General features: G+C 38.6%; 1 protein-coding gene across 1 annotated transcript; it reads left to right on the plus strand.

Annotated features, from left to right (window-relative positions):
• The first annotated feature begins 5,704 nt into the window (after nucleotides 1-5,704).
• LOC112607159 (olfactory receptor 56A5) lies at nucleotides 5,705-6,646 on the plus strand. Its single transcript, XM_025358265.1, has one exon. The coding sequence runs from the start codon at nucleotides 5,705-5,707 to the stop codon at nucleotides 6,644-6,646; it is 942 nt and encodes a 313-aa protein (XP_025214050.1).
• Nucleotides 6,647-18,942: the final 12,296 nt, after the last annotated feature.

Below are 18,942 nucleotides of genomic sequence, written 5' to 3' on the forward strand. Positions count from 1 at the left end.
GGTGCTGGAGAGGATGTGGAGAAATAGGAACACTTTTACACTGTTGGTGGGATTGTAAACTAGTTCAACCATTATGGAAAACAGTATGGCGATTCCTCAAGGATCTAGAACTAGAAGTACCATATGACCCAGCCATCCCATTACTGGGGATATACCCAAAGGATTATAAATCATGCTGCTATAAAGACCCATGCACACGTATGTTTATTGCGGCACTATTCACAATAGCAAAGACTTGGAATCAACCCAAATGTCCATCAGTGACAGACTAGATGAAGAAAATGTGGCACATATACACCATGGAATACTATGCAGCCATAAAAAAGGATGAGTTTGTGTCCTTTGTAGGGACATGGATGCAGCTGGAAACCATCATTCTTAGCAAACTATCACAAGACCAGAAAACCAAACACCGCATGTTCTCACTCATAGGTGGGAACTGAACAATGAGATCACTTGGACTCGGGAAGGGGAACATCACACACCGGGGCCTCTCATGGCGAGGGGGGAGGGGGGAGGGATTGCATTGGGAGTTATACCTGATGTAAATGACGAGTTGATGGGTGCTGACGAGTTGATGGGTGCAGCACACCAACATGGCACAAATATACATATGTAACAAACCTGCACGTTATGCACATGTACCCTAGAACTTAAAGTATTATAATAATAAATAAAAAATAAAAAACAAAAATATGTTGATTCTACCACATTGTAAACACTATACTAGACGTCATATTAATAAGGAACAAAATTAACATGAATTTAGTCCTCATGAAGCTTACAGTCCAGTTCATACGTATTTCTCACTAGTCCATATTAGGAAAATTGGTTTTATTTTATGAACGATGGGAAGCTACTGATACTATAATGTAATGCAATAACCATAATAAAATTTTGATGAGAGCAAGGACCGTAATCTCTTATCCCTGTGACTAATCTCATTCTGGACATATAGTTGATAATTATAAATAAATATTTATTAATGATTGAGATTACGTACAGTAAATTAGCTGTGAAAATTCATACAGATATCAAATAGTGGAGTTGAATTTCAGTTACCATAAAAAGAAAAAAAATTGTATGTGTGTTAGGAAATTCTGAAAAGTTTCAGTACAAGGAAATCTGTCAATACAACATCTTATGATGTTGAATGTAGCATAAGAGAATGTTTAGGAGGATTGTCTGTGTAGTTAAGTAGACAGATGCAGAATTGAATTCTCACTCATATTTAAATACTGTTCCCTGCTGGGCATGGTGGCTCACGCCTGTAATCCCAGCATTTTCAGAGGCAGGGGCAGGTGGATCACTTGACATAAAACCCTGTCTCTACTAAAAATACAAAAATTAGCCAGGAGTGGTGGCAGGTGCCTGTAATCCCACCTATTCGGGAGGCTGAGGCAGGAGAATCGCTTGAACCTGGGAGGCAGAGATGGCAGTGAGCTGAGATTGTGCCACCCCAGCCTGGCTCCCATGGGAGCCTTTAACTTAACTACTGGGACCCAGTATCCCAAACTACTGCTCCCAGCTGGCTTGGAGAAGGGGATGGGACAGTGTGAGGAAGTGACTGTAGATCATAAAACCCTCTAGATTCGGAAGCAGTTTCAGCTCTGGTTACTGGATGCAGGCAGTCAATTCCTCAAGCAGGACCTACTCTATTGTATCCTCTGTGAGTTTCAGGGATAAGGGAGGGGAGCAATGCTGTGTTGGGCCAGGAGACCCTGGGTCATCAGAGTACTCAACAGTAGACTTTCTCCTCATGCTTATATTGATCCCCATGAAAAAAGAAGAAAAAGTCCATGGGCTCTGATACAGATTGCATGAAGATTTAGGAATCCCAGTTGCTTCATGGAAGGCTCTTCTATAGTCTCAGCAATCTCATATTATTCCATACAAGGGATCCCATGTGTTCTGTGGCTGAGAACTTCATGCATGTGTGCCCAGAAATAGCAATCTAGGGAATTAAAAGAGGAAAAGAATGGTTCTGGGACAGCATTTTGAGTTAAATATGACACAAGTCCAAGAGGCTCAGGGCAAGAGCTGGTAAGGAAATGTGCTCATTGCCTTCTCCCAACATGTTCCAGTGTTAATGAGAGAAAAAGGTTCCTCTCATTATTAGACATGATTTATAGCCAGCAGAAACAGACTTCATTGTGATTTTTTTCCTAATAGCCCTAGTTTTCTCTTCTTCCCCTTGAAGGTCAGTCATATGTTTTGGAAGACTGCACTTAGTTAAAATATCTATTTCTTAAAATGAGTTTTTAGTATTTTCTTTATCCTGAGTACTTTTTTCTGTGTGGTACAGTTTCAGAAGTGGTCCCTAAATCAGGGTGCATTGAATTGGACACAATATTCAAAGCATAGTTGAACAAAAGCAAAGCAGAATAAAAGTTATCCACTTCTCTCTGATCACTGTTACTTCTGTTAGTGCAGTGTTCCTTTATAATAGTTATTAACAGAATATATCAAAAATCTGATTCATATTTATGTCTATAACTCCATCTGACAGTATGTTCATGTATCTAGCCACTTTTTCTCTACTGCCATTCCTTTTCATACTCTCCTCTCTTATCCTTTATACTAAGTACAGTCTTCTTAGTAAAATCCAGGTAGCAGAGGAGGAATTCAGTTAGAATAATTCTCCACAATGTGAGAGAGGAATGAGGACTTGAAGAGGATGAATCAGAGTCTGGGAACTGTAAAGCACAATTGTAAATGGGGACTACACATAAGAGGTGGGAAAAAGCACAAGTTAAGGAAAGGATTCAGAGACAGTGGACTAAGGAAGAGAGAATGAGCAGAGGGCGAGAAATGAGAACATTTTAAGGTGATGGGATATTTTCTGCAGTGGTGGATTGCAAGATCTCTCAGACATTCTCTTCATTTGGAGGAACTACCAGGTAGTTTGGTGGCACTGTAGGTATGAAGGTAATGACCTAGTAGGTCAGTGGGGTGAATCAGGGGTATCCCCCCACCAACTGTCAGGCTTTCGGGGCCAGAGAGCACTAAAATTGAATGACTTGTTTAAGATCCCCCAAGCTTCCACAAGAGATTTGTGCTGTCACTGTCCCTACCTCTGGCCCACAGCTCACTCAGCTCCTATTATCCTGAGCTTCTCCCTGTGGCTTGCCTCAGTTTCCACAAAGAAACTAGGTCCCTTGGTTTCTTTGGTTAATATTTTCCTTTTTTTTTCTCCTTATTTCAGTCTTTAAAAGTCAACACCCTTCCCACAATTAAGACATTTACCTCACAAGCATTTGTTAACAATTTATTAAGTTCTGGGTGCTGTAAAAACAACATGAAATAAAAAAAGAGAAAATACGTTCTATGTACTTCAGAGATTTTATGGTGGATTGGGGAGAGAGAAGAGAGAAAGTTAGGCAGTGGTGTGTTTTGTGCAGTATTTAAATGGAAATAGTAGTTGTCTCCCCAAAGCTGTGGCTTTATCTTTTTTTCCCCATTTTTATCACCAATATTTTTCTTCCTAGTCTTTTGCCCCTCAGTTTAAATGTATTCACATTGTTTTTTGTTTAAAAAAAAGTGTATGTATTAATACATGCTGTTCTACCTGTGCATTCATTTTTGCCTCCTTGTGAAACTGTTTGTTGAAGTGAAGATCTCCGATGAGGTGATCAGTCCTCTCTGTGTCCATTCACTCCAGCCCTGCTGTCTCTCTGTTTTCCCGCATTCTATTTCTCTCTTCAAATGAAACTGTTTGCTTGGACCACCAATGATTACCTAATTGCCAAATACAATGGATAATCTCTTTCTCACATTACTGAAATTCTTCATGTGAGCATATCTGTTCACTCCATTTGATTTTCAATTATGTCTCTGTTCACTCCTTTTAGGTCTCCTTGCAATCTCTTTACCTCTTTTGGTCCTAAGATTAAGGGTAGGCATTTCTTAGGGTTCTATTTTATGCCCTTTTTGTCTTTAATTTATATATTCTCCATAAGTATATCTATTTAAGTCCTATGGTTTGAGCTATATGTTATGTGTTGATTTCCAATTCTTTAACCTTCAAGTGAATTTAAACTGCTTTCTCTAACATTTCATTTCATATATATTTTGATAGTTTACAGATCCAATAAACTCAACAAATCAAAATTGGATCCATAATCTGCCTCCACAACATATATGAAATCTTTTGAGAGCCTATATTTTTGTTTTGTGAAACTTTCTTAGTCATTTGAGTCAGAAAAGACAGTGCAGTCTTAGAATTCTACCTTTTCTTCTTCTATGCAACTAGTCTAATCACTGTTTTTATATCACTATCATTATATTTATACTTCTAAAACATGCCCATTTTCCTCATCCTCAAAGCCATTTATTCACCCACTGACTACTTCTCAATTGGACTACTGAAGCCAACAGTTGCTTTTCTGCTTTTTCATGTCCTTTGCCTCCTTTGGTCCTTTAAGTTTGGGTGTGAAATAGGAAGAAGAAAGAGATTGGTATTTTTCTCAAAAAAATGAAATCATGGTCTTTATCCAAATGAGGATGTGAGATAGATGAAGAAAATAATTAAGATACGAGAGACTTGAACATTTTGAATATCCATGGGAAGGATTTAGGAAGAGTTGAATACATAGGGAATGGGCTGGATAATTCGTAAGTCAGGGTTCCTAAGAAGGTCAAGGTGAATAGAACCAAATTGTGAGGTCAAGGATTGCCATTCAGAGGAAGGCTAGATCCTTGATTCTGCTGATGCAATAAGGAGAGCAAGGATGTAGATGTTGATGAGTTTATGAATCTATCATGGGAAGTAGAGGACTTGCATCTGATGTTTCTACTGCCTTTACGAAGCAGTTAGAGAGATTATCTGAGAGAAGAGGAGATTTAGTATTTGAAAATAACAGAAAATATGAAAAATTGCTTGAAGTGGGCAGAGGAATGAACTAACCAGAGAAAGTTATTGTCATCAATACTTGTACTAAGTTCTCATTTTAGGTTAGTGGTTATAAATGTTAATGAAAACAGCATAACCTTTGAGTCTAACTTTCTATAGGAACATTGAATTGCACCTGTGCAGGCTTGGATTAAGTATGTCTAGGATGGGTTGTGACACAGTACAATATGTCAGAGTGATAGGGAGCTTGGGAGTTCCTCTATATATTTAATCAATATTTACTTTTATTTTCCTCTAGTTTATAATAGGGTTGGGAGTATATCATACATCTTTTCCATCTCAAATGTACTTTGGTGTATAATAAACAGAGAGGAATAATTATTTTCCCCCTATCTAACAAATTATGCATTACTTACTGAAAGGACCCTGTAATTAAATTATTTTATGACGTATTTATTAATTCTAGATTACTCTGTAAACTTTTGGGTGTTTCTAGCCCGCGGGATATATAAACTATTCAGTTTGCTTTGCCAGTATAATTTTGATTTTTTTTTGTATTTTACAGCATGTTTTAATGACTTTTTAAAAATCATTTTCCTTCTAAACCTTTATCTAGTCTGTTTTATTTGCTTTTTCTAAATTAACTTCAGAAATAATTTACTAAACCTTTCACTACTTATGTTAATATTTACTAAAGTTTGCCTTCATTTGGGATTGGTCGTCTGCATCTCATACATTTTATAAATTAGAAAGTGTTAGCAAATATTTTAACAGCTTTGTTTTCTATTTCTAATTCCTATGTCTTATCAAACACAATTTCAGGTGAAATTTTCTCAGCTGAGAATTTATTTCATGACATTACCCAGCAACAACTCCACTTCCCCAGTCTTTGAATTCTTCCTCATTTGTTTCCGCAGTTTCCAGAGCTGGCAGCACTGGCTGTCTCTGCCCCTCAGCCTCCTCTTCCGCCTGGCCATGGGGGCCAATACCACCCTTCTGACCACTATCTGTATGGAAACCTCTCTGCACCAGCCCCTATACTACCTGCTCAACCTCCTCTCCCTGCTGGACATTGTACTCTGCCTCACCGTCATCCCCAAGGTTCTGGCCATCTTCTGGTTTGACCTCAGGTCAATCAGCTTCCCTGCCTGCTTCCTTCAGATGTTCATCATGAACAATTTTCTGACTATGGAGTCCTGTACATTCATAATCATGGCCTATGACTGCTATGTGTCCATCTGCAAGCCCCTACAGTACTCATCCATCATCACTGATCAATTTGTCGCCAGGGCTGCCATCTTTGTTGTGGTCAGGAATGGCCTTCTTACTATGCCTATCCCCATACTTTCTTCTCGATTCAGATACTGTGCAGGACACATCATCAAGAACTGCATCTGTACTAACGTGTCTGTTTCTAAACTCTCTTGTGATTACATCAACTTGAATCAGCGCTACCAGTTTGTTACATGTTGGACCCTCCTGGGCTCTGACCTCATCCTTATTGTTCTCTTATTTTTTTTTATCTTGAAAACTGTGCTAAGTATCAAGGCCGAGGGTGCTATGGCCAAGGCCTTGAGCACGTGTGGTTCCCACTTCATCCTAATCCTCTTCTTCAGCACAGTCCTGCTGGTTCTGGTCATCACTAACCTGGCCAGGAAGACAATTCCTCTGGATGTCCCCATCCTGCTCAACATCCTGCACCACCTCATTCCCCCAGCTCTGAACCCCATTGTTTATGGTGTGAGAACGAAGGAGATCAAGCAGGGAATCCAGAACCTACTGAGGAGGTTATAAAAAATAAAATGAATGCGACCTGATCTTGAAAACAGAAATTGATATTGAAGAATAATTGTTATGATACATAGAAAATTTAAATTGTTACTGTAAGAGTAAGTTTAGAGTTGACTTTCTTTAGTGTTTCAATTGATTATAGGGATATCTACTCATTGGCTCCTGCTTTCTGTTTCACTGACTGGAATCTTAGTGTTTTGGCATTCTAGAATTGTTTGGAAGTTTTTCCTGACTTCATCTATGTGAGTACAAATTGACAAGCCATAATCACTGGAGCATAGAATGGTATGGTTTTCAAATAAATGAGAAATATAATTCTAATTATTTTAAATGTTTCTCAATTCCTATATTGTTTAATACATATATATGTGTTAGATGTCTTGGTTTTCCCTGACTCAGCTCAACATGAATAATTTTTTTTTTTTTTGCCATGAATGGATCTCTCATGGACATATAGATGTTGACTCAAGAACTTTGATTCTTATGTAGAGTGAATAACATGTGACATTCACTGCCTCCTCTATCCTTGACAGATCTTGTCGATACTTTTATCTAATGCTACTTATTTGGAGTGCGAATTTCTTATGTTTTTTTCCTAGTGATTTTTACATCTTAAGATGACTCATATTTATGTGTGTGTGTGTGTGTGTGTGTGTGTGTTTTAAGTGAATCTGTGTGACCTTTTTTTAAGATATGTTTTACCAACTTCTGACTTCATACTATCCTACCTGATTTTCCATCATATTTCTGACACCATCTGTATTCCTACCCTTTCCTACTTGTCTTAGACATACAGTTAAACTGTCTTTCTCATCCTACTTTCAGTCCTCTTGTCTCAATCTTCATGTCCTGTCCCTGGGCCAGCATAGCTTCCCATAGGATCCAGACATCTGAATTAGTGAGCTTTTAGAACAAGGATAAGTATGTTTTACACTTTGCAATTTTTATCCTCATCATGCTCTGAAAATGGTGGGACCTATATACTGACCAGTATTTCCTGGGATTAATTGACATTTAGTAGCTAGTCCCCTTTTTGTTTAGTAATATAGCACTTCATAGATATTATTTTTGAATCATTTCAGAGTGTCTCCTAATCTATAATAATCAAATTATTCTTGGAAGACTTATAAGTCAGTTTATCTTTTCTTTTCTTTTTTCTTTTTTTGATGTAGAGAGATAGGGTCTTACTCTATAGCCCAGGCTGGAGTGCAGTGCCACAATATTGGCTCACTGCAACCTCTGCCTCCCAGGTTTAAGTGATTCTCCCACCTCAGCCTCCCAAGTAGCTGGGACTACAGGTGTGCACTACTATGCCTGGTTAGTTTTTTTTTTTTTTTTTTTTTTTTTTAGAGACGGGGTTTCACCATGTTGCTGAGGTTGGTCTTGAACTCCTGGGCTCAAGACATCCACCCTCCTCAGCCTCCCAGAATGCTGTGATTACAGGTGTGAGTCACCATGCCTGGCCCAATTTATTATTTCTATAGTATTGTATTTCACCAAAACAATAGTTTTGATTTCTATCTTCCCTCCTTCTGAACTTCAAAGACTGATCCCAATCAAAATACAATTGTTTTCACTCTTCTATTTACCTATCATGCAAGTCAGCTCCTAGCTCATTTTTTTTCACATTATGCCCCTCCTATATGTTTTTCTTAAAGTCTGTGTTCCAGTATCCTCTTCCACATAAAAAACAACACCACTCTTTTCATTTGAAAAACTATGTCCATCTTGTGAGTCTCAGTTTAAACTCTACCTACTCCACAAACCCTTCCTTTATTTACCCCAGTGGAATTAATATGACTTTCTTGAGTCATGTGTATATCTCCCTTTGGTAGTAGATTACAAACTCCTTTGAGTCTGGTGAAGAGTTTTATTCATCTTTTCAACTTTATATATTCTATAGCTTTAATATGATGCTTTACATATTTAGTTATTTTGGGGAATAAAAGTGAACATTATGTGCACATTATGATTCTTTTTTTTTCTTATTTTCCCTTCTTAGGGAAAGAATCAAATTATTAATATAATGTATTCTCCAAATATACCTACAAAAAGCCTTATATAACTCACAGTTCAATGTAATCTTATCTACCATAGAACTTAAGCCTGCTTATTGGGATGAGACTGATTTTTATTTATGTTCCAGGCACACTAATTTGGCCACTGATAAGATGTGTGACTTTTGACTCACCAATCTCAGTATGAGTTCTAATTTTCTCATTTAAGATGAGTAATAATTAATTACCCTCTTACTATTTGATTTTTCTGTTTGCTGGATAAACTGGATGACTTAATTTATAAAACATTTTTTAACCAGAGCCTAAAACATGCTATTAACTTACAAGTGGAAACTCATTTTATTATTTTCTTATGTACATTGATTTCTCAAATGTCTTCTTTTTATTTGGGAGGAAAGTGGAGCAAAATATTGGAATAGGATTCTCCAATGACCGTTCTCCCATAAGAACATGGGAAATGGATAACTTTTTCCTCCCATAGGAAATGGATAATTTGAATAATTATCTGTGCATTAAATATCTTTACAAGAGCTAAGAAAACCAGGTGAGTGATCACAGCCTCTGGTTATAACATAATGATAAGAAAAGAGACATTGAAGGGGGTAGGAAGGACAATTTTACCTTACACATGTTATCCATCCCCCAACATCAGGGAACAGTGCAAAGAGAGAGATACTATCTTAGGGAAAGACAGAGAAGTAAGCATTGGACTTTGCTTGGACCTCAATCCTGGGCCATGCCATAGTAAAACCCAGCACCAGACAGACCTACATGCCAATATCTCTAAGCTGAACCTCTAGATCTGCCTCAGTGCCAGATGGAAACTCATAGACATGTATGAGATGGACTTGAATTCTGGCCTGCATCACCACTGGCTGACTATAGCAGCTTTGGACTCCAAATAACCCATAACTACATGCAGATCTCAATGGCCATGAGCTTTGGGTGCACCCCACTGCTGTGCCAGCCTCAGAAGGGATCACTGAATTCTAGCCTGGCCCTATACCAGTCTCAGAAGCCATAGAATTCCAACCCACTGCTGCACTGGCCACAGAAGTCATAGGCTTAGAGTACCCTCAGGTCTTCAATGACTGCAGGGGTTAGGAAACCCCTAAAAACGACAGGTTTAGGAAACACACCAGATGACTGGTTCAAAATTTCTGGACAGGATTATTGTTGAAAAATATTCCCAGACAAAGCAATACTGTGAAGACTGATATAAGTACCTACCTTTTCAATGGGCAGACGTCAACTTATAACCATAAAGGTCAAGAACAATCAGGGAAGCATGACATCACCAAGTGGACAAAGTAAGGTGCTGGCAATTGCCCCTGAAGAGATGGAGATGTATAAATTGAGTGATAACAAATACAAAACAACTATTTTAAAGAAGCTTAACAAACTTTAATAAAATGCACAGAAACAATTCAAGTAAATAAGGAAAATAATAACTAACCAAAATAAAAACTATTACAAAGAAATTGAAAGAATAATATAAAAATCAAACAGAAATGCTGAGCTGAATATTACAATGAATAAAATGAAAAATATAATAGAGCATCCACAGCAGAATTGCTGAAGCAGAAGAAAGAATATGTAGACAGAAAGACAGGTTATTGAAAAATACATAGACAGAGGAGAAAAAAAGAACTAAAAAGAATAGAGAAAGCTTATGGGATTTAGGGGATAGCATCAAAAGATAAAATGTACAATGCACAAGTTATTGGCATTCAAGAGTGAGTAGAGAAAGATAAGGGAGTAGAAATATTATTTAAAGAAATAATAGCAAAATACTTTCCAAACCCAGGGAAAGATATAAATATCTAGGTTAAAGAAGATCAAGATCACGAATGAGATTCAATACACCTAAGACTACTCCAAGACATATTATAATAAAACTGTCAAAGCTCAGACAAAAAGGGGATCTTGAAAGCAGCAAGAGAAAATAAATAAACAAATAACATATAAAGAAGCTCCAATATGTCTAGCAAGACTTCTCAGCAAAAATCTTACAGGCCAGGAGAAAGCAGAATAATATACTCAGGAGGTGGCACCTAAAATGGCCAAATAGGAACAGCTCCAGCCTCCATCTCCCAGCGTGAGTGACACAGAAGACGGGTGATTTCTGCATTTTCAACTGAGGTACCAGGTTCATCTCACTGGGGAGTGCTGGACAATCGGTACTGGTCAGCTGGTGCAGCCCGACCAGGGAGAGCTAAAGCAGGGTGAGGCATCACCTCACCTGGGAAGCACAAGGGAGAAGGGAATCCCTTTTCCTAGCCAAGGGAAACTGAGACACACAACACCTGGAAAATTGGGTAACTCCCACCCTAATACTGTGCTTTACCAAGGGTCTTAGCAAACGGCACACAAGGAGATTATATCCCACACCAGGCCCGAAGGGCCCTGCCCATGGAGCCTCCCTCATTGCTAGCACAGCTGTCAGAGATCTAACTGCAAGGCGGCAGCGAGGCTGGGGGGGAGGGGTGCCCACCATTGCTGAGGCTAATGTAGGTAAACAAAGCCACTGGGGAAGCTCAAACTGGGTGGAGCCCACCGCAGCTCAGGCAGACCTGCCTCCCTCTGTAGACTATTCCTCTGGGGACAGGGCATAGCTAAACAAAAAGCAGCAGAAACCTCAGCAGAGGTAAATGCCCCTGTCTGATAGCTTTGAAGAGAGCAGTGGATCTCCCAGCATGAAGGTTGAGATCTAAGAATGGACAGACTGCCTGCTTAAGTGAGTCCCTGACCCCTGAGTAGCCTAACTGGGAGATACCCTCCACTAGATGCAGACTGACACCTCACATCTCACACGGCAGGGTACACCCCTGAGACGAAGCTTCCAGAGCAAGAATCAGAGAGAGCAACACTCTCTGTTCAGCAATATTCTATCTTCTGCAGCCTCCGCTGCTGATACTCAGGCAAACAGGGTCTGGAGTGAACCTCAAGCAAACCCTAACAGACCTACAGCTGAGGGTCCTGACTGTTAGAAGGAAAACTAACAAACAGAAAGGACACCCACACCAAAACCCCATCAATACATCACCATCATCAAAGACCAAAGGCAGATAAAACCACGAAGATGGGGAAAAAGCAGTGCAGAAAAGCTGGAAATTCAAAAAATCAGAGCGCATCTCCCCCGAAATTAAGGCAATAATTATAAGTCTACCAACCAAAAAAAGTCCATGACCAGACGAATTCACAGCCGAATTCTACCAGAGGTACAAGGAGGAGCTGGTACCATTCCTTCTGAAACTATTCCAATCAATAGGAAAAGAGGGAATCCTCCCTAACTCATTTTATGAGGCCAACATCATCCTGATACCAAAGCCTGGCAGAGACACAACAAAAAAAGAGAATTTTAGACCAATATCCCTGATGAACATCAGTGCAAAAATCCTCAATAAAATACTAGCAAACCGGATTCAGCAGCACATCCAAAAGCTTATCCACCATGATCAAGTGGGCTTCATCCCTGGGATGCAAGACTGGTTCAACATTCGCAAATCAATAAACATAATCCAGCATATAAACAGAACCAAAGACAAGAACCACATGATTATCTCAATAGATGCAGAAAAGGCTTTTGACAAAATTCAACAGCCTTCATGCTAAAAACGCTCAATAAATTTGGTATTGATGGAACATACCTCAAAATAATAAGAGCTATTTATGACAAACCCACAGACAATATCATACTGAATGGGCAAAAACTGGAAAAATTCCCTTTGAAAACTGGCACAAGACAGGGATGCCCTCTCTCACCACTCCTATTCAACATAGTGTCGGAAGTTCTGGCTAGGGCAATCAGGCAAGAGAAAGAAATCAAGGGTACTCAGTTAGGAAAAGAAGAAGTCAAATTGTCCCTCTTTGCAGATGACATGATTGTATATTTAGAAAACCCCATTGTCTCAGCCCAAAATCTCCTTAAGCTGATAAGCAACTTCAGCAAAGTCTCAGGATACAAAATTAATGTGCAAAAATCACAAGCATTCTTATACACCAGTAACAGACAAACAGAGAGCCAAATCATGAATGAACTTCCATTCACAATCGCTTCAAAGAGAATAAAATATCTAGGAATCCAACTTACAAGGGATGTAAAGGACCTCTTCAAGGAGAACTACAAACCACTGCTCAGTGAAATAAAAGAGGACACAAACAAATGGAAGAACATACCATGCTCATGGATAGGAAAAATCAATATCATGAAAATGGCCATACTGCCCAAGGTAATTTATAGATTCAATGCCATCCCCATCAGGCTACCAATGAGTTTCTTCACAGAATTGGAAAAAACTGCTTTAAAGTTCATATGGAACCAAAAAAGAGCCCGCATCGCCAAGACAATCCTAAGTCAAAAGAACAAAGCTGGAGGCATCATGCTACCTGACTTCAAACTGTACTACAAGGCTACAGTAACCAAAACAGCATGGTACTGGTACCAAAACAGAGATATAGACCAATGGAACAGAACAGAGTCCTCAGAAATAATACCACACATCTACAGCCATCTGATAAACCTGAGAGAAACAAGAAATGGGGAAAGGATTCCCTATTTAATAAATGATGCTGGGAAAATTGGCTAGCCATAAGTAGAAAGCTGAAACTGGATCCTTTCCTTACTCCTTATACGAAAATTAATTCAAGATGGATTAGAGACTTAAATGTTAGACCTAATACCATAAAAACCCTAGAGGAAAACCTAGGTAGTACCATTCAGGACATAGGCATGGGCAAAGACTTCATGTCTAAAACACCAAAAGCAACAGCAGCAAAAGCCAGAATTGACAAATGGGATCTCTTTAAACTAAAGAGCTTCTGCACAGCAAAAGAAACTCCCATCAGAGTGAACAGGCAACCTACAGAATGGGAGAAAATTTTTGCAATCTACTCATCTGACAAAGGGCTAATATCCATTATCATTTAACCCTTTTCCCTGGCATTCTGTTAGGTACCAGTATCACAAAATTTAATAAGAAACTGTCCTTACTTTTACAAAAATAAACCTATAACCACTCTGGGAGATGTTGGGTGTAGTAAGAATGAAAGATATTAGCAATGTCAGAGATATACACAAATTATTAGGAGGCTGCAGAGGAGAGTTGACTGTGACACAGGAGATAGGCTGGAAAAAAACTATTATAAATAGAGTGATGTGGTACCCACATTTACATTAAAGGTAAAGGATTCTAAGATTCCCCTCCCCTGCATTGTGAAAGACAGCCCATAGAAAGAACATATGTAGCTTGGCAAAGGTGAAGGTCAGGTCTTTTGGGGGCTCTTCAAATCATGCAGTTTTATTGTGCATATTTCTGTCTACTGGGACAGAGGTTTCTGTTCAGATGTTATTTTGTGAGTTTAAAAATTTAAAAATTCCTTTTCGTCGCTTCTTGGCCTTTTGGCTAAGATCAAGTGTGTGAAATTCCTGTTCATCAAATGTTTAAGAAATGTCCTGTTTCTCCCACTTTGGCTCACTAATATAACAAAATTACATGGTTATTTTTGCAATTCTTTCTACTTACTGGGAATTATGCTCTAATGTTTTAGCACTTCTTCCCATTTAGTTATTCAACGTTCTGTAAAATATGTTTCATTATCACCACTTACAAACAAGGGAAGTGATATCTCAAAATCCAGGTTCTTAACCACCCATAATCTTACCTAATATAGAGGTTGGGTTGGATTAATTTCTAGGGTTCATTCAGACCCAATAAATAATTCTTTGTTTTGTTTTGTTTTGTCTTTTAGATGGAGTCTAGCTCTGTTGCCAGGCTGGAGTGCAGTGGCGCAATCTCTGCTCACTGCAACCTCCGCCTCCCAGGTTCAAGTGATTCTCCTGCCTCAGCCTCCAGAGTAGCTGGGATTGCAGGCATCCGCCACCACACCTAGTTAATTTTGTTTGTTTTTGTGGTTTTAGTAGAGATAGGATTTCACCATATTGGCCAGGATGGTCTCGATCTCCTGACCTGGTGACCTGCCTACCTCAGCCTCCTAAAGTGCTGGGATTACAGGCGTGAGCCACCGTGCCCGGCCAAACCCAATAAATAGTTCTATGATACATATTTGCCCCATCGATCCTATAAAAAGTAAACAAACTTTACCCAAAATACAATTGATAGTTTTAAGAACTGAATCTGTCAGAGGAGAAAAGGTTTGGGGGTGGGGACAGGGTGACAAAGAAGGAAGTTACAATAAAACTGTGAACTCTAAACTGTATGATATTTTCCTATTGATGGAAACATATTTTTGGAAGAGGTTCAGATAGTATTTTTGTTTTCAGTTGTCCTTCCTATTCCCCAAATGCAGTTCCAGTCCTTGCTCAACTGGGTCCTGTCAGATTCTCCTCATCAGAAAGACCGTGTTAGTAACTGCGGCTGCTGTCAGTGGAGGGAGGACAGGCATTCCCTCCAGGGATCCTCTCTTCACTCCTCTTGATCCTCTGATTCCCCATGTAGTCTGCCAGGCATGGCCCTTCACTTTATATAAGAAGAGATTTAGATATTCTTCCAATTCTTTTCTCCTACAAATAATAGGGTATATTAGTAATGACCTTGGTAAGTTCAAAATGAATTTTAAACATACAGTTTTATCTGTGACTCATAATACTTTGAAGTAGGTAAGGTAAGTTGATTATTTTAGCAATTTATCTGTCACATAGGCAAATCAAATTTTGTGGTTTTACATGTCTTCCTACAGTTTGTCAGGGTTCAACTGTGGAGAAATTAAAAGTCTAAATAATTCATTCAGGTCCAAGCCAGTGAAAATAGGAATACGCCTGTGCCCTGTGTCACCATAGTGATGCATAAATTGTCTATGTTATTTGGGATTTTGTTTTATATATTTTGTAGGTTTTTCTTATCCACCCACACTCTCATGCATACACATGCTCTCCTAAGGGCTGTTTTTCAGCAGTCTGGAGCTTCTCCCTCTTCCTTCCTCTTGCAACTCTGACTCCTGCTTCCCAGAGCTCTTAGGCTCCAATTCCCTCCTTATTCCCCTTCTGTATTGTGTCTTTTATTGTATTCCTGGTTTTGACTCCTAAGGAACAACCCCTTCACAGTTAAATAAAGATTATAAATTCATTCTCTATGCACTTCATACCTGCCACCCTCCAATCTTACTTTCGCTTTTCTAATATTTTTGCCATTTTCCGTGATAGACTGGCTCAGTGAGAATAAGACATACTGGAATTACAGGAGGTCCTCAAGATAATAACCCTTAGAACAAAACTTCCAGCCTTGAGTTGGTGACTAACGACCGTTCTTCATGCCCTGGGCACTATCTTCATTCACTTCTGCCTTTCCTTCTCTCTTTGCCTTTGAATATATTAGCTTGTAAGTGTGGAACAAAAGCTAGTAAGACCTGCTAAGCCTAGAATTTGGCACAATTGGCCCAACCCCAATTAACTTTACACCCATAGCAAGTACAACTACAGGCTATTAAATTCCACATATTCCCTTTAAACACTATTTTCTGCATTACTTTCTTGTTATTTATTCCTTTGCTTATTGCATCCTCTGATCCTACCTTCTGCAAAATTTTTTCAGGAAAAAATCACAGCCTCTTGATTAGTTGTATTCTCAGGTATTTTATTCTTTTTGTGGCACTTGTAACTGGGATTGCCTCCTTGATTTGGCTCTTAGCTTGAACTTTATTGGTGTGCAGAAATGCTACTCCGTTTTGTACATTGATTTTATATCCTGGATCTTTACTGAAGTCCTTTATCTGTTCTAGGAGCCTTTTGCAGAGTATGAAGGGGACTTAAACTTCAGTAATGTCTTATTTTATTTTTAAAAACCTGAAGCAAATAAGGTGTTTTTTTTTTAAAGAAAAATCACAGCCCCAAATCTCACCTTTCCAAGTAGCTTTTCTTCTCCGGGGATCACAAAGGACTCCTATAGGGAATTAAATGTTTTGTGCTTGGAAGCAGAAAAAATCTCGAAATGACCTTTGCAGAGTAGAGCCAAATGGAAGATCTGGTGACTCAGGCATGAGTATCGTAGAGAAGCCTAGAGGAAAAAGTACATTTTCTGTTTCTTTAAGAGCTTTGGGATAATTATTTTTACCCTTAAGATGAAATTTCTGAGGATCACATAGGAGGATTATTTTTTTTCCTAACTCACTGACTCTTCCCTTTTCCTTCTATTTTCTCTAATATTTCTGCATGTTTTTCAATCATTCAACAAGCATCGATAAAGTACTCATCCCTAGAAGTAAAGCATCTGGGAACACATTTGCTCCTTTTCTCCTTTCATCATTCTATCTTGGTTTGTAATCAAAACTTGCCAGTGGCACACTAGGGCTTAGGAACTGGAGCTAATGGTCTCCAGTTCCAGCCAGGAATGAGATGAGAAAGCCAGAGAACTTGAAGCTCAAATACTAAAGGAGAGACCATCAGCCTAGGCTTTCCCAGGTTGCAAGATAGGCCCACAGAATAGTACCAAAGAAGCCCTGTTTTAAAAAGTAAAAGAGTTGCCAGGGTTCTATCTTGATAAAATTCAGGCAAGCCTGTAAGATACCTCTCTCAGGTGTAGTTTCAGATATTATTCAGTGCATCCAGTGACAGATAGCTAGCTGCTCTTCTGGGCATAGTTTTCTGTTCTCATCAGAAGTAGATTTTAGCAATTTTGATCCGAAATCTTTTAGACTACTTCCTGACTTCCACTGGTCCTGAGCTGTGGTCTTTGTCTTCAACCTCTGAAGTTACAGAAACTAATGTCATTCTTACTTTATAATTCAGGCATTGTAGGCATATTCTTTGTTTTAAAGTCACTAAATTTCTGTATTCAGAGTTGAAAACTCCAAATTTTCTTAACTTGGCTCCAAAATATGCACTTTTTAGCTCTCATACTTCCTGCTAATATTCTACAGACAAATTGCAACTCTCCTGCATTTCTGCTACCACCAAGCACCCAGAGGATGGCAAAAGAGAGAAGGTCCCAGAGCATATAAGCCTCTTTACCTGAGACAGGTTGCAGTTGTTACCTATTCCCTTTACAGACTACTTCAGCAGTATTGACCCAGGAATGGAAAAGAGCACAGATAGGGACTGAAGACAGAGATCTCTCCAGTCTTCTGGCTAATCTTGGTATAGCCACCTTTAACATCCTCTAACCAGACTCACAAAAAATGTGAAGCATGGGGTTTGACTCCATTAATATTGGAGCTCTTGTTAGTTCCAGAAGTATCTGGGGCAGTTATAATTGTAGTGCCTCAGAAATTCTGACCTCTGGGAACTTCTTAATCCCTTTTCCCTTGGGACCAAAAGGTCCTCCTGGGATAAACAGGCAGTTAGATGGGAGAAGAAAACGATTTTCTTTCTTCCCATGACAAAGAACCCCTGGTAATCCAGTGCTATATTGACTGCATGTCCTGTAGGCAGTAAGTACATCTCCTGGGTACAGGGATCTGATGTCCACATCCGTCTGTGTTCATATTCACTTGCCTATGCACACTGAACACCTTCTGTGGATCCAATAAGTGAATAGAAATTTTAGTGGGCTTCCTGCTTGTTTTGTTTGATAGGCATTGCCCAAACCATGCTATTGAATGGATTGGTGTTAATCTATCATGGCTTTTATCAAGGTATTATGATAAAAATGCAAGAGAAAACTGAACAAAATCTTACTGAGAAAATGCAATGTGATATTCAGAGAGAAAAGATCTATACTAATTTTTGTTGTGGTGAGAGGTTTAAAAATGGAATTTATAAATAATCCGACGTTAGTTAGGAACCATGTTTTTCCTTTAGGCTTTATTCTCATTTTGAACCTTATATGAATTATTCACACTTATCAACTAATGGAAACAAACATCATAAGTTTCTTCAAGGCCGTTCTTTTGTTTTATTTTTTTTTCCTGTATTTTCCAACATTCTTCCTATTTCTCTTCCCTTTAGAAAAGTGAAAACTCCAGTGGATTTAAAATATATCTATCTAATTAACTTTTGGTATGCTTATACAGGGCTATATTTATTTATGGAAAAATTCTTTTAAAACTGAATTTATACAAATGTCACTGGGTTATAAATCTAATGTTATTCTTTTTTATCAATGCTGTATCTTAAAATTTATACATGTTGCTATGTATAAGTTAACTTTATTATTATTATTATTATTTTTTTTAAATTTATTTATTATTATCATACTTTAAGTTGTAGGGTACATGTGCATAACGTGCAGGTTTGTTACATATGTATACTTGTGCCATGTTGGTCTGCTGCACCCATCAACTCGTCATTTACATCAGGTATAACTCCCAATGCAATCCCTCCCCCCT

The sequence above is a fragment of the Theropithecus gelada genome, chromosome 14 (genome assembly GCF_003255815.1).
Source record: "Theropithecus gelada isolate Dixy chromosome 14, Tgel_1.0, whole genome shotgun sequence".
Lineage (NCBI taxonomy): Eukaryota > Metazoa > Chordata > Mammalia > Primates > Cercopithecidae > Theropithecus > Theropithecus gelada.